General features: G+C 35.0%; 1 protein-coding gene across 2 annotated transcripts in view; it reads right to left on the bottom strand.

Annotated features, from left to right (window-relative positions):
• The window catches only part of ITGA2 (integrin subunit alpha 2), an 84,450-nt gene that overhangs the window by 35,123 nt on the left and 37,260 nt on the right, over positions 1–12,067 (bottom strand). For both annotated transcript variants that reach the window (XM_006912450.3, XM_025047210.1), the window contains 7 exons: positions 10,374–10,488; positions 10,069–10,196; positions 7,552–7,700; positions 4,641–4,791; positions 4,216–4,381; positions 2,305–2,381; positions 344–482 (listed from right to left, as the gene is read on the bottom strand). In XM_006912450.3, coding sequence (XP_006912512.1) covers positions 344–482; positions 2,305–2,381; positions 4,216–4,381; positions 4,641–4,791; positions 7,552–7,700; positions 10,069–10,196; positions 10,374–10,488 — 925 coding nt within the window. The remainder of the gene's footprint in view (positions 1–343; positions 483–2,304; positions 2,382–4,215; positions 4,382–4,640; positions 4,792–7,551; positions 7,701–10,068; positions 10,197–10,373; positions 10,489–12,067) is intronic.

The raw sequence follows: 12,067 nt of genomic DNA, 5'->3' as shown, positions 1-12,067 counted from the left end.
TGCTTATTATAGGAATAAAAACGCTAAGAACTCTAAATTAATATAAGACTACCACTTACTGTATTGGTTTTTAGGAACTATTTCTATTTTGGAGAAACACAATCATGTCCCAGGAATAACAACCACTTGAACAGCCAGAAGAGATTAGTGAAGATAATACAATGTTTCCTTAAGTAGTTATGGGTGAAGGCCTGATTGGCAGAGTCAACACAAATATGTGTAATAAATTTAATAAATAGATGATAGTTTAAGGGCTGTGCTAAAGTGATCCTGAGATTCAACAAGGTACTAGTTTGAAGGAAAGGAACTTGAATTTGCTGAGCCAAATGCTGCCATGCTTTACCTAAATATGAACTGTGATTTCTATCTTGCAGAGTTTGGTCGAAGGCTTGTTTAGGAAAGATCAAATGTCCATGAGATGTCTGCTGAACAATAGTCCCACTCCAGTCATAAGCTCCTACTGCACCCAGCATCAGAATATCCTAAAATAATTGAAAAATGAAGATCAATAAAACAAATCACCTTTAAAGCATAAGAATGCAGGAGAAGCAAAAATGTTGAAATAAATCATCTAGATTTAAGGAAAAAAAGCATGATGAAGTAAAATTATACGAATATATGTTGATGTATTTCAGAATTATTTTAATATGTTTGTGCTGAAGAACAAGCCTTCCCTTGGGCTATGCTACTTTGAGCTTTATTTAGTATGATACATTATATAGATATATCTTTGTAATAAGCTGTAGTGTCACAAAGAGCATAGTTCAATTCAAATTTCAATTCAAAAGCACGTATTTGCAAATACTGAACAGTTGTGAGGCTTTAGAAAGGGATCAGAAGGGAGCCTCCAGGCTCACAGATTCTTTTTTTTTTTTTTTGTGGTGACATTGGTTAATGAAATCCACAGATTCTTAAGAAAAGCTCACAGGCAGACATGAGGCAGGTGTGAGAAACAGGAAGTGCTGCTGACAGAGGAGGCGTTGGAAGGTGCTTATCCCACCTGTGTTGTGGGAGGCCCTATTCAGACCCATTCTGTTTTAAACTTTCTTCTTCACCTTCTTGATTCCTTCTCAAATGTTCCTCATCATCTCCATCCTATCTCATTTATTTTTTAAAAAACACAGCTACATAAGGCACCTGTAGCTGTGAAAGTCGATCTAATGTAAGGAGGACAGACATAGGGCGGCAGGGAAGGCAAAGGGGACCAGCTACTTTGGATCGACTCAAAGCCCGATCTGAATATTTAAAGCTATAAATCCTTGCAGAAGGCAGGGTTGGTGAGAATGGGATTCATTACTTAAAATTTTTGATCTTAGATATTAAGAAACATCAATGATATGAGTTTGGATTGAAAAGTATAAGCCATTAAAGAAGTAGCAAATAGGGAAACGATGTGTTCTATTTTGAGAATAAGAGACCATGCTATTATATAAATAACTGTCATAAATCCGGGACTCTGAATCTGGGGTGCAGTAAGGGGTGTCAGGGAAGGTACAAAGACCTCAGGAAATTGTGTGCAAAGTTCTCTCTGTGTGAATTCCTTTACCATTTTTTTTTCCTGAGGGCAAGACCTGTAACTATTATGAGTATCTTTAACGACTAGTGATCCAAGAAAAGTTAGCACTTTTAATTCTAGAGAGAAAGAAGCTGTGTCTAGCCCTTTGTTCTGCTGATTAAATCTTCTGAGTTCATATTTTTCCCTGAATGTTTCTTAGTGTCACCTGTCTCTTTGCCCTTTTACTACTCTGCTTATATCCTGAGTAGAGTTAGAATCAGAGGCCCGGGAGATAGATGTCTCTAAGAAAGAAGAATGGGCTTTGCTCTGGGCTAGGAAGACGTCCCACCTCACATTCCTAATTCCTTACTTCTTCAACTATTTTCTGTCTCTGCTGTTAGAAAAGAAATAATTACAGCAACTCAGAATTCAGCAATGATAATGATGACAAGAGTTTGTGTTTTTAACAAACTTTTCCAGTAGGTAATTGATTCAAAGGAAATTCCTACAATGATAATACCTTGAATTAATATAGTGCCTGTCCCCTGGAGTGCTCAAAGGCTTTCTTGCATATTATCTTTTTTTTTTTTTTCCATACAAAATCCCTGTGAAATAGGGAAGGGAAGGCATTATTAACTTCGTTTTTTTGGATGGCAAATCAACAGCACAAAGAAACTAAATGACTATGACTAGAAATCAGAACTGTTGATCACTAGATGATTGTTTTTCCCATTTTAGGTATAAGGCTACTGTGCCCAGAAGTGTTAACTTGAATGACAGCATGGCTGGAAGTTATCTGATATACATACATTTTGAGGAGAGTAATCTGCGCTGAATCCCACTTGTGACATTTCCATCTGGAATTTATCTCCTCCTTGAACAGTACCTGGGAAATAGCAATTTCAAAAACTTATTCGCTGTCATCAATTTTAAATTGAATTTTCAAACACATGTACACATATGCACACACACACACACACACACAATGTTCTGAAGTTCACTCGAAATATAGGGCCGGTAGATTTTGGAAAGGAGAATTCACTAAGGAAGTATTCTAAAGTACAGGTATGGAATTCCACGATATTTCTAAAGTAGTGTTTGAAGTTGGCGTTATGTGCTAAACCTGACAAGGTCCGAGGAGGTCAGCGCAGTGGGCCCTACAAACTCAAGGACGAAAAGTAACCACATAGGATGGTCTAAACATAAACATTTCTAACTAAAAGTGGGTTGTGGTGGGTAGCCACATCCTAGGCCTGTCAAGCTTTCTAGACAAAGGTCAGTTTTTGCCTTACGTGAGCTCGTCTATTGTCTTTTGCATCTTAAGTAACATACCTTTGAAGTGTCAGAGTAATCTCCTTTTCCAGACCCCTCAGGGTATACCCACTGCACCAGAGCACAAGACCACAGAATCCTTCATCATTTTGTTCCCCAAATACCAACTCTATGTGCTATAAATGTACCCACCAATGTAAAAGAAGTTTGTGTCTCTCCATTTTACTTTTTATCCAGTCCCAGAAATTTCCCTGCTTTGCTTTCTCTCACCCCCTTTGTCTACCACCAGTGGACTTCATATAACCCTCCTTATGTTTCCATTGATTCTAACGTATTAAATAAGCTGCAAAACTGCCATTTTCTGGGGCATTTTCTCAATCGGTTGAGACTTTTGCTTCTTGGCAGCTGTCAGGAAGAAAATTCTCTGTAGGTGTGGACGTTTCTTACATTGACAGGATTATTCTTGATTATGTATTAATATATTTATTGATACACTTATGAAGTTCCTAGTATCAAAGGACACAATAAAAGGGATGAGGTAAGATGAAAATTGAGGTGATGGACTTTAAAAACAAATTATCATTACTATCTAAGAAACTACCTGAATTTTTAGTTTTTAAATATTGGTACTTATAAATGCACACATGTCTCAGATACAATGGGAGGAGCTTGGCAGCCGATCTGTAGTGGAGACTGTGTTGCGAGATATTTGGGTTGGCTTCAGGAAACAGAATTTGGGTCATGGGGGACTTATTACCAAATGGGAAGCATGTTCCAGTCCTCCATATGGCGAGCTCTTGAACATGGGCTATTTCTACACTGACAAAACCTTCCAAGGCCATATAGGTAAATTATTGTAGAGCTGGTAAATAAAATGTTTCCTTGAAATCTGAACTACTAAAAGTCATCACTATATTTTTCTAATTTTAAAGTATACATGTTTTTGTAATCAAATTCAAGAATTTCAGAAATTATAGAATGCAGTATAAAAAAAGTAAAACTTTTTATGATTATAAAAACTATTTACAGTGTAAAAAGATAAAAGTATTTATGAATATAATAGATATTACTAAATTGCCCCCCAAATATTATATAATTTATAATCTTATCAACAGTGTATGAGCTTCTTTACTTCTCCATGATCTCTCCAAGATTAAACGTTATTAATCTTTGTTATCTTTTAGGCACAAAATAAAATTGATTTAACTTATGTTATTAAATAACTACTAAAATTGGGGATATTTTCTTATGTTTATCAGTCACTGATATTTTATCTTTTATAAAATACTTATTCGTGTTCTTTGACTATTTTTCTTACTGATTTATAAAAGTTCTTTTCATACAAGGTATACAACTTAACATTAACAGAGCAAGTAGGTGGTTATAAAATCAAGAATTCTAGAAAAAAGTTGTAGAAAGAAAATTCTTGAGACTAGGAATTCTTTTACCTTCAATGCTGAAAATTTGTTCTCCTATTGTCCCGGCCTTTTCTAGTAGAGCTGCTTCATCAGACACATTGAAAAAGTATCTTTCTGTTGGAATACTGGCAATTGCTTTAATTTCTTTTATTAAATTTTTAGTATCAAGGGAATTTCTGTTTAAGTACCCAAGAACCTTGAAAATGGAGGAAGAGGAAAAAAAAAAGTCACTACTGCTTTACTCCAATTTCCCTATAATCACTTTCTAGACTATTTCTGAACATAGTAGTTCCTCTGGAGATGTAAATCCACATCCTCTTACTTGACAGGAGTGTAAATCAGCAATAAGCAGGAATAGAGTGAAAAATTTCTTTAAATATAAACCTTTGGGAAGTGATGTTTAAAGGAACATTTACCCATCAGCTGGGAAACAATTAAACAGAAAATCCACTTACTGCTATGCCAAACCTCAGTATATTGTCATTGTTACACTGATCAATCACGGCTTTCAACATTGAACCATCATGTGATTCACCATCAGTTACAACCACCATTACTTTGGTAGCACCTGGTCGTCCACCAGCAGCTGCTGCATAAGCGAAATGTCTGTGGCAGATAAAATTAAAGAGATACTATCAAAAGATGAGTTAATATGTGAACCTCTGGTTAGAAATATAAGTAGGAAATTGACTGAGCATAACGCATCGTGACTTAGAAATTGTCTCCATTAGTTCTAGAGACATATTTAAGTATGTCTTGTAGAGAAATATAAAAATATAAATCTTGCTTGGCATTAAAATAATTTCCATTGGTTCCACGTTGTGTGTATGTGTTATGTGCATGTGCATATTTATAGCAGGAATCCTTAGAATTACCTTCTGATAATTAAATCCATTAATACTAATCAACAAAACAAAGATATTCATTCTTGTCATAAATCTTATTCATTGAATTTGCGTTTACTTTTTCAATACAAATTATTTTTTAAAAGTAATAGATACACATGGTAAAAAAAATATATATATATATATATAATCAAAGAATTTGGAAGCAGATAAAGCAAAAATTTGACACCAAGCCCCTATTCTAAAGGTACTCACTGTTATCATTTTATGTTTCCTTCTAGACAGTGTTTTATCTAGATGTATATCATAGTCTACCCCATACACCTTTACAAAAATGGAGGCATATTCTATATAGTTGTTTTTCTTTTTGATAGAATATCAGCTCATATGATGCCCCTGTTCTTTTTTAACAACAGCATAATATTTCACTGTTTAGAGGCACCATAGTTTATTTAACCAATTCCCCATTATTGGGCATTTAGGGCATTTTGATTTTTTTAAGTAATGCTGTAACGAATGTCTTTTTATATATATCTAGGCGTACTTTTTCAAATGTATATGTATGATAAAATAACTGGAACAAAGAATATAGACATTTCAAATTTTGATGGATAATGCCAAACTGACCTTCAAAAATTTTAAGCAATTTATGTTACCATCAGTGTATAAGAATACATTTCTCCACCTCCTTTCATTAACAATGAGGATTATTAAATTTTTTAATTCAGAGCATTCTGAGAAGTGACAAATAATATGCAATCATAGTTTTATAAGCATTTTTCATTATAAAGAGATAATGAGCATTTTACATATTTATTAGCCATTTGTGTTTCTTTCTCTATGAACTCTTGATTTTTATTTATCTTTGCCCATTTTTCTGTGTTCATTTTCTTAATGTTTAGTAAGCTCTTTTGTTAATAAAGAAAATCATCCTTTGTCATATGTATTGTAAATAATTTCTTCAACTCATTAATCATCTTTTGAATTTTAATGGTATTACTTTTGTACAGATTTTTATATTTTGATATAATCAAATTCATTAATGTTTTTTGTGGGTCTTTTATATTTGACATGGTATTTTAAAAAGACTTTTTATCTCTTGGCCTTTTTTAAAATCACCCAAGTTCTGTCATAGTCCTTTGAGACATATAGGGAGAGTCACCAGTTAATAGAAACAGCAACTAAAATGTATACCTAGAAAAAAAAAAAAGCAGATATGAGGAAATTCAAAAACAGAAATGACAGGATGTGGTGACTGATCACATGTATGATCTACGGAGGTGTACAAAAAATAAAGAAAACCATCAAGTTTTTAGTCTCAATGACTAGGGGAATAGGTGGTAGCATGAATCAAAATGACAAAGTCATGGAGGAGGGAACAGGGAAAAGAATAAAGCCAGTTTAGGATGTACTGAATTTGAAAAGTGAGCCACCACTCCCAATAAAGAGACTCAGTATCAGCGGGATGCCTGTGTGGATTTTAGGAGAGGTCAGAGCTGACAACATAGCAATGGGCTAACCCACATAGGGCTGATGCTGATGCCATGAGAGTGGATACAATGCCAAAGAGAAAAGGGCTGTAATAAAAGAGGGCTCTGTTTAGTGAAGAAAAATTAGAAAAAAGAGCCAGAGTAGAGGCAAAATTATTGACAAAAAGTTGGCAGGGATTCCGGAAGTTTGTGGTGTCATAGCAACGGGGACAAGAATAACAGTGTATGCTCATCATTATCAAACGTTCAGAGAAGCTAAAGAGGATGAGGCTTGAGGCAGGACTACGGCATTGTTGAGTGATTAAGGGGACCACGTTTACCTAGTGCCAGAGCCGTATGTTTCAAGGAAGTGGAGGAGGAGCATAGGTAGTGAAAGGAAGGAATGCACAAGAAGGAGAAAAAGGCACAAAGTAGGCTTAAGTGAAGGTGAGCTTATTATTCTCATTTATTTTTTAATAATTGGAGAGTGTTTAGCATTTTTGTAAAGTATCTGATTAAAGCAGAGTGAAGGTGAAGGTCAAAAATAAAGTAACCGAGCTAAGAATTAGGACAGTGCTATATAGTTGTAAAATCCACACTGCTCCAGATTATAATGAGTATCATAAACCCATTCAATTCAGTTCAGACTTCTAGGTCATTGACATTTAAGATTCTATGGCCCTTCTTAATTTGCATGACATGCTCCATTAGCTCGAGTTCTCTGTGGCCTTGATAAATATTAACAAATAATTACAGATTGTTCCATTTCCATTGTTTTAACCTAAGGCCTTTTAATTTCATTTCATTTATGTAATATAAAATCTTAAAAATCATATATTACATGAAACTCCCAGAAATTAAATATTTTTAAACTACATTTCCTACTGCCTTCTAAAAGTGTTAAAAGTTACAGAATGTTTAAACGTTTCTTCTTTATTATTTCTGATTTAAGTGCAAGTACCAGGTATGTTATTTTTCTTTGTCTTTTCTTTTTGTTACTTATAACAACTTCTATTTTATCAAAATATTGGACTATTACCTTAATAACTCACCTTGCATATTGAATTGCTTTGAATGTATTTGTGAGGTCCCCACCGTGTTGGAATGTCTGAGATGTTGCTGCAACCATTTCAGCTTTGCTTTTGAAAGTGTTCAGGTTAAACACAACTCTTGGATTATTGGCGTACTGAATTAACCCCACCTGCAAGAGAGCAGAGTTGTCATTAAGTTATAAATCATTTGTATTTAACCAATATAATAAAAACCAAAAGTGCATTTAGATTTGGGCTGATAGTTTAAGGGAATCATTTCCAACTTTGTTTGTAAGAAGTTATTTTTTTCTTCCAATGGAATGACTTCTTTGTTAGAGCCTGTAAACGTACAGCAACAGTACTGATTGACAAGATGACGTGATACTGTGTATAATTTGGTTCTCAGGTGTTACAATTGTAAATTTTTAAGCATTGCCCTATAATATTTTAATATGAATAAATATTAGAATAAAATCCATAACAGAAAGATTAAAATGATAAAAATTTTCTAAATTAATAATAGATATAAACATGTAAACAATTATAAGTAGTCACAGATGGAAGATAATATCTCGTTGATTGAGAATAATTATATAATAAACAAAGAATTAGAGTTGAATACAAGAAAAAGCAACAGGCGAATCAATGCTGTCATTTTGGATGTGCTTATTGTGCTGGATTTCCTCTAATCACAGACTTCAGGAGGAAAGATGCTACATGTGCATGTGGGGCAAGAGTTTCCTGCCTTCAATAAAATGTCATTTCAGAAAATCTGATTTGAGGGAGCTGAGAGACATCCATTTCTGAACAAGATGTTTGGGCACATAACCCTAATCCTTTAGATCAAGGTCAAACACTTCAGTTAATGTCCTTTTTCTCAGCACTGAAATCACCCTCTATGCCTAGGAGTTGGGGCTTCCAGAGTAGGAAGTGGTAATGAGAGATCAGTGGTAAAAGGGTCTCTGAAATAGAGGTCATTATGTAAAGAAGGTGAAAGGGGCAAGGTCTGGATATTTTAGTTTAATCAGCTACTTTTGCTAGGAAGGTAGTTAATTAGCCACTGAGAAGATGGCAAAAATATGATAGTCCTGGGTCCCTCTCTTTAGGATAGGTTGTAAGACTTGAGAGAGAGGAAAGGATCAAAAATAACTCTGAGGATTTCAGAGTCTAATATGAGAGGAAGATGGCTATACCTCCCATGACACAGCCTTAGGGCTAGAATTTCTGTGTGAGAAAGGGGAAGGCTGAAAAGAAGATTTAAAGAAATGTGATACAATAAGACTTACAGAAAGGTCATATTTAGATTGCAATAAAAGAGACTGAGTAAAACCACCTCTAGAGTTGAAGAAGATGCATTTGGGTCGGCAGACAAGAAGAGGAAGCCCATGAATTCCATACGAGAAACGATTAAATAAAATAAGCCATGTTTGGGTGTAATCCACTTAGAGACAGAAAAAGTAAGCAGATATGTATGAAAACTTCTCCTATGAGAGGCCTTAGCAGTGATGCTCTCCAGAAACCAGAGCTATACCTGTTCTTATTTAACAGAATTTTTTGGTAAAATCCCACAGTGAAACCTCCAAAGTTTTAGCAGGCCTTAATGCCCTCTTGGTATTAAGAAACAATGTCAAGGGGGAAAAAAGTGTAAAACTTTTATAATGCTATGTAGGAACTCAGAAAAATAATCTTTAATATGGATAACTACAAAGCACTTAGAGGAAAATGTTCCAACAATTGTTATTAGATATTGAACACTGGAGCATCAGATGCCACCTGAGAACACAGACTGGTAACTCTGTAAACCGGTCCCTATTGACATTGGTTCAATCCACTGCTGCAACCACAGTGACACATGAAATGGCAGATACAATAAGAAAGAAAGAAAAAAACTACAGAACTTTAAAAATAAATACTATGTGTTTTTTTTTATAGAAGCATGAAGCTTCTGCTCTTGAGTTTGGTTGCTTATCTCATGAAGATAGAAAAGCAAATTAAAGACTCCTTAAAACATAGAGGCTATGCAAAATTGTTGAAAAGACCTGTTCTGTGTGAGAAAAAGGAGCTAGGCTCAAATGTGATAAAAGAATATAAAATAATAAATGGTAGAATTATGCTGTCAACGAACTTATAAAAAGCCCAGAATTCAAGGATAATTGTTTTACCAACAAGGAGTAAACAACAACAAAATTCATTATTACTCCAAATGGATGGAAATAAAAATACATATTAGATTTTAAAATGAATTGATAAATTCATGAGTTAGAAGAGGAAAAAATAAGCAAATAAAGAAGATTAAAATGCTATATCCCATATTCAATGTCTGTGTCAGAAATAGAACTATAAGCTCAAAGACCAGCATTAGGCAAAGCCAAAGGTAGAATAACTCACTGTAGTACAAGTTTCAGTTAAGTTCCAAGATTAACATTAAATACAGTTAATATGGGTATTCGACAAATGTACAACTTAAGACCTCAGATCTAACAATATTTTCTCAGAAAGCAAACTGTGGGTTAATGTGTGTATTATTGATGTCCATACCTGTGTCTTTGTGGGGCCTATGTCCAGGCCTTGTACAAATTTTTCCAAAAAATTCTTTACTGCCTCCCAGGGATAGATACTGTTTGATTCATCACATACAACCACGACATCAATGAGGGAAGGGCAGGCTACATACAAGAAGATAAAAGAAACAGATTTCCGTAAGTAAGTCAGATTTTACACCCAAATAAAAATAAGACTTAAAGTAAAATAGAGTTGAAGGGCTGGGTGGTACTCATTGATACATGTTTTCATTTCCTTCGATGTAAGACATTGCTTAGACTCTCTGTACATTCTTAACTTACTCTGCACTGCTGGTGAAAAGCTGGCCAAGAGTTGAAAATCAGCGCTGACGTCAGAACAAACACCAGTTGTGTAATATTGACTTCCACACTGCTGCGCCCACAGGGGACCACATGTCTTCAAATAAAAAACAAACAAACAAACAAAAAGAGCGCAATGACAAAACATGGATAATGTTAGCCCTCTACCTTCCCATTTGTAAAACTCAGAAATCAATTTATTCTTTTACAAGATACTAGGAATTGTCGACTCTTGAAACTAACAAGTCAAAAATGTCTTTGAGTGCCAGAGTGAACAGAAGCGAAAAAGAAGGTGGCAGACATGCTGTGCCCAATGGCAGCCTCTTGGGAAGAGGGGCACAGGTGTCAGTGTGAGGAGGGGCCCATAGGTCACATGCTAAGCTAGAGAAAAGGGGTGCTTCCTTCCAGAGAACACCCAGAATGAAAAACGAGTGCAAAGTTCAATTTTTGTTCCTCAGTTGGCTAGGTCTCAGGAGCTCCATCTGCAAAATGAGGATAATCATACCCCTATTTTTTTAAGGTGGCTGTGAACATGAAATAGGTCTTAAAACAGTGCTGGCCAAATAGTAAGTGGTATATAATTGCTAGTCAGCATCATTATCGCTGTCATTTTTGAACATTTGTCCTTTCCATTTGCACTATTCAGCAGAAATCATAACCCCACATGCCTCAAGGGCCAGGCAGGAAAACTGGATGAGTGCTCAGGGCCAGGTGTAGACACCAAGGTGAGTGAAGACCCCATGCCTCACAAACAGGGACAGGCCACAGTGGCTCCGGCCCCTTGACTGGTGTGAAACAGGTTTGATGTTGCCAGATCTCTCAAATTTTCAAGGAGAATCAGAGAGGACAATTTTGTGTGAAAATTCATGGTTTAAAAAAAAACACTCTATGTGCTAAACAAATACAAATGAGGTCCATGAACTGCCAGTTTTTAACGTTGCTATAAAGTATTTCTTTGAGGACTTCAGAACTCCTTGTTCCCACTCCCTAAAACCTTCAGTCATCCAGGTTGGCACTTGTCTTCTTGTCCACATCCTTATGTGCTTCAATTCTTAATCTCTACATCAACCCAAACCCAAATCTCTCCTTTTCAGCAGCCCTTGAATGACGAGAGCTCCTGATTAACTCACGGTGAAACCACACAAGAAATATTAGATTAAATAATATTAAAATTGTTAGATGTAAAAGGAAAAAAAATGAGTAAAAGAAGTCCAGTCAAGATCTTAAAAAACCATCTACGAGGTTTAACATTATGTTAAGCTGTGGACCATTTATTAAAACTGAACAGAAAAGTGTACTTGCAAAAAGCAATTGGAAGAATAAGAGGAAATTTATTTGACCCAGTTTAATTGTCAATAGTTCAAAGAAGGAAGCAACTGTAGTCATATTTCATGCTCAATGAACAAAGCTAATTTTTCTCCCTATAAAACTGGTTCATTTTGCCAATTAAGAGAAAATCATAATTAATGCCTTTGGTAGTTTACCAAATAACAATTATTGATTCCTATATCCCCACCTCCAAGTTGATTTTTTTTAATCACCTCAAAAAATAATAACTCATGAAGAATTCAAAAAAAAATTTTTTTTGTTTTAAAAGCAATGGAAAACAGAAAAACCCCACTTCTTTTTTTTTCCAAATTTTTCCCTTTAAAAAATTGAGATAATAAATTAGCATC

The sequence above is a fragment of the Pteropus alecto genome, unplaced genomic scaffold, assembly GCF_000325575.1.
Source record: "Pteropus alecto unplaced genomic scaffold, ASM32557v1 scaffold73, whole genome shotgun sequence".
Lineage (NCBI taxonomy): Eukaryota > Metazoa > Chordata > Mammalia > Chiroptera > Pteropodidae > Pteropus > Pteropus alecto.
The sequence above is the reverse complement of the archived record's forward strand: the minus strand, read 5'-3'. Positions and strand labels throughout refer to the sequence as shown.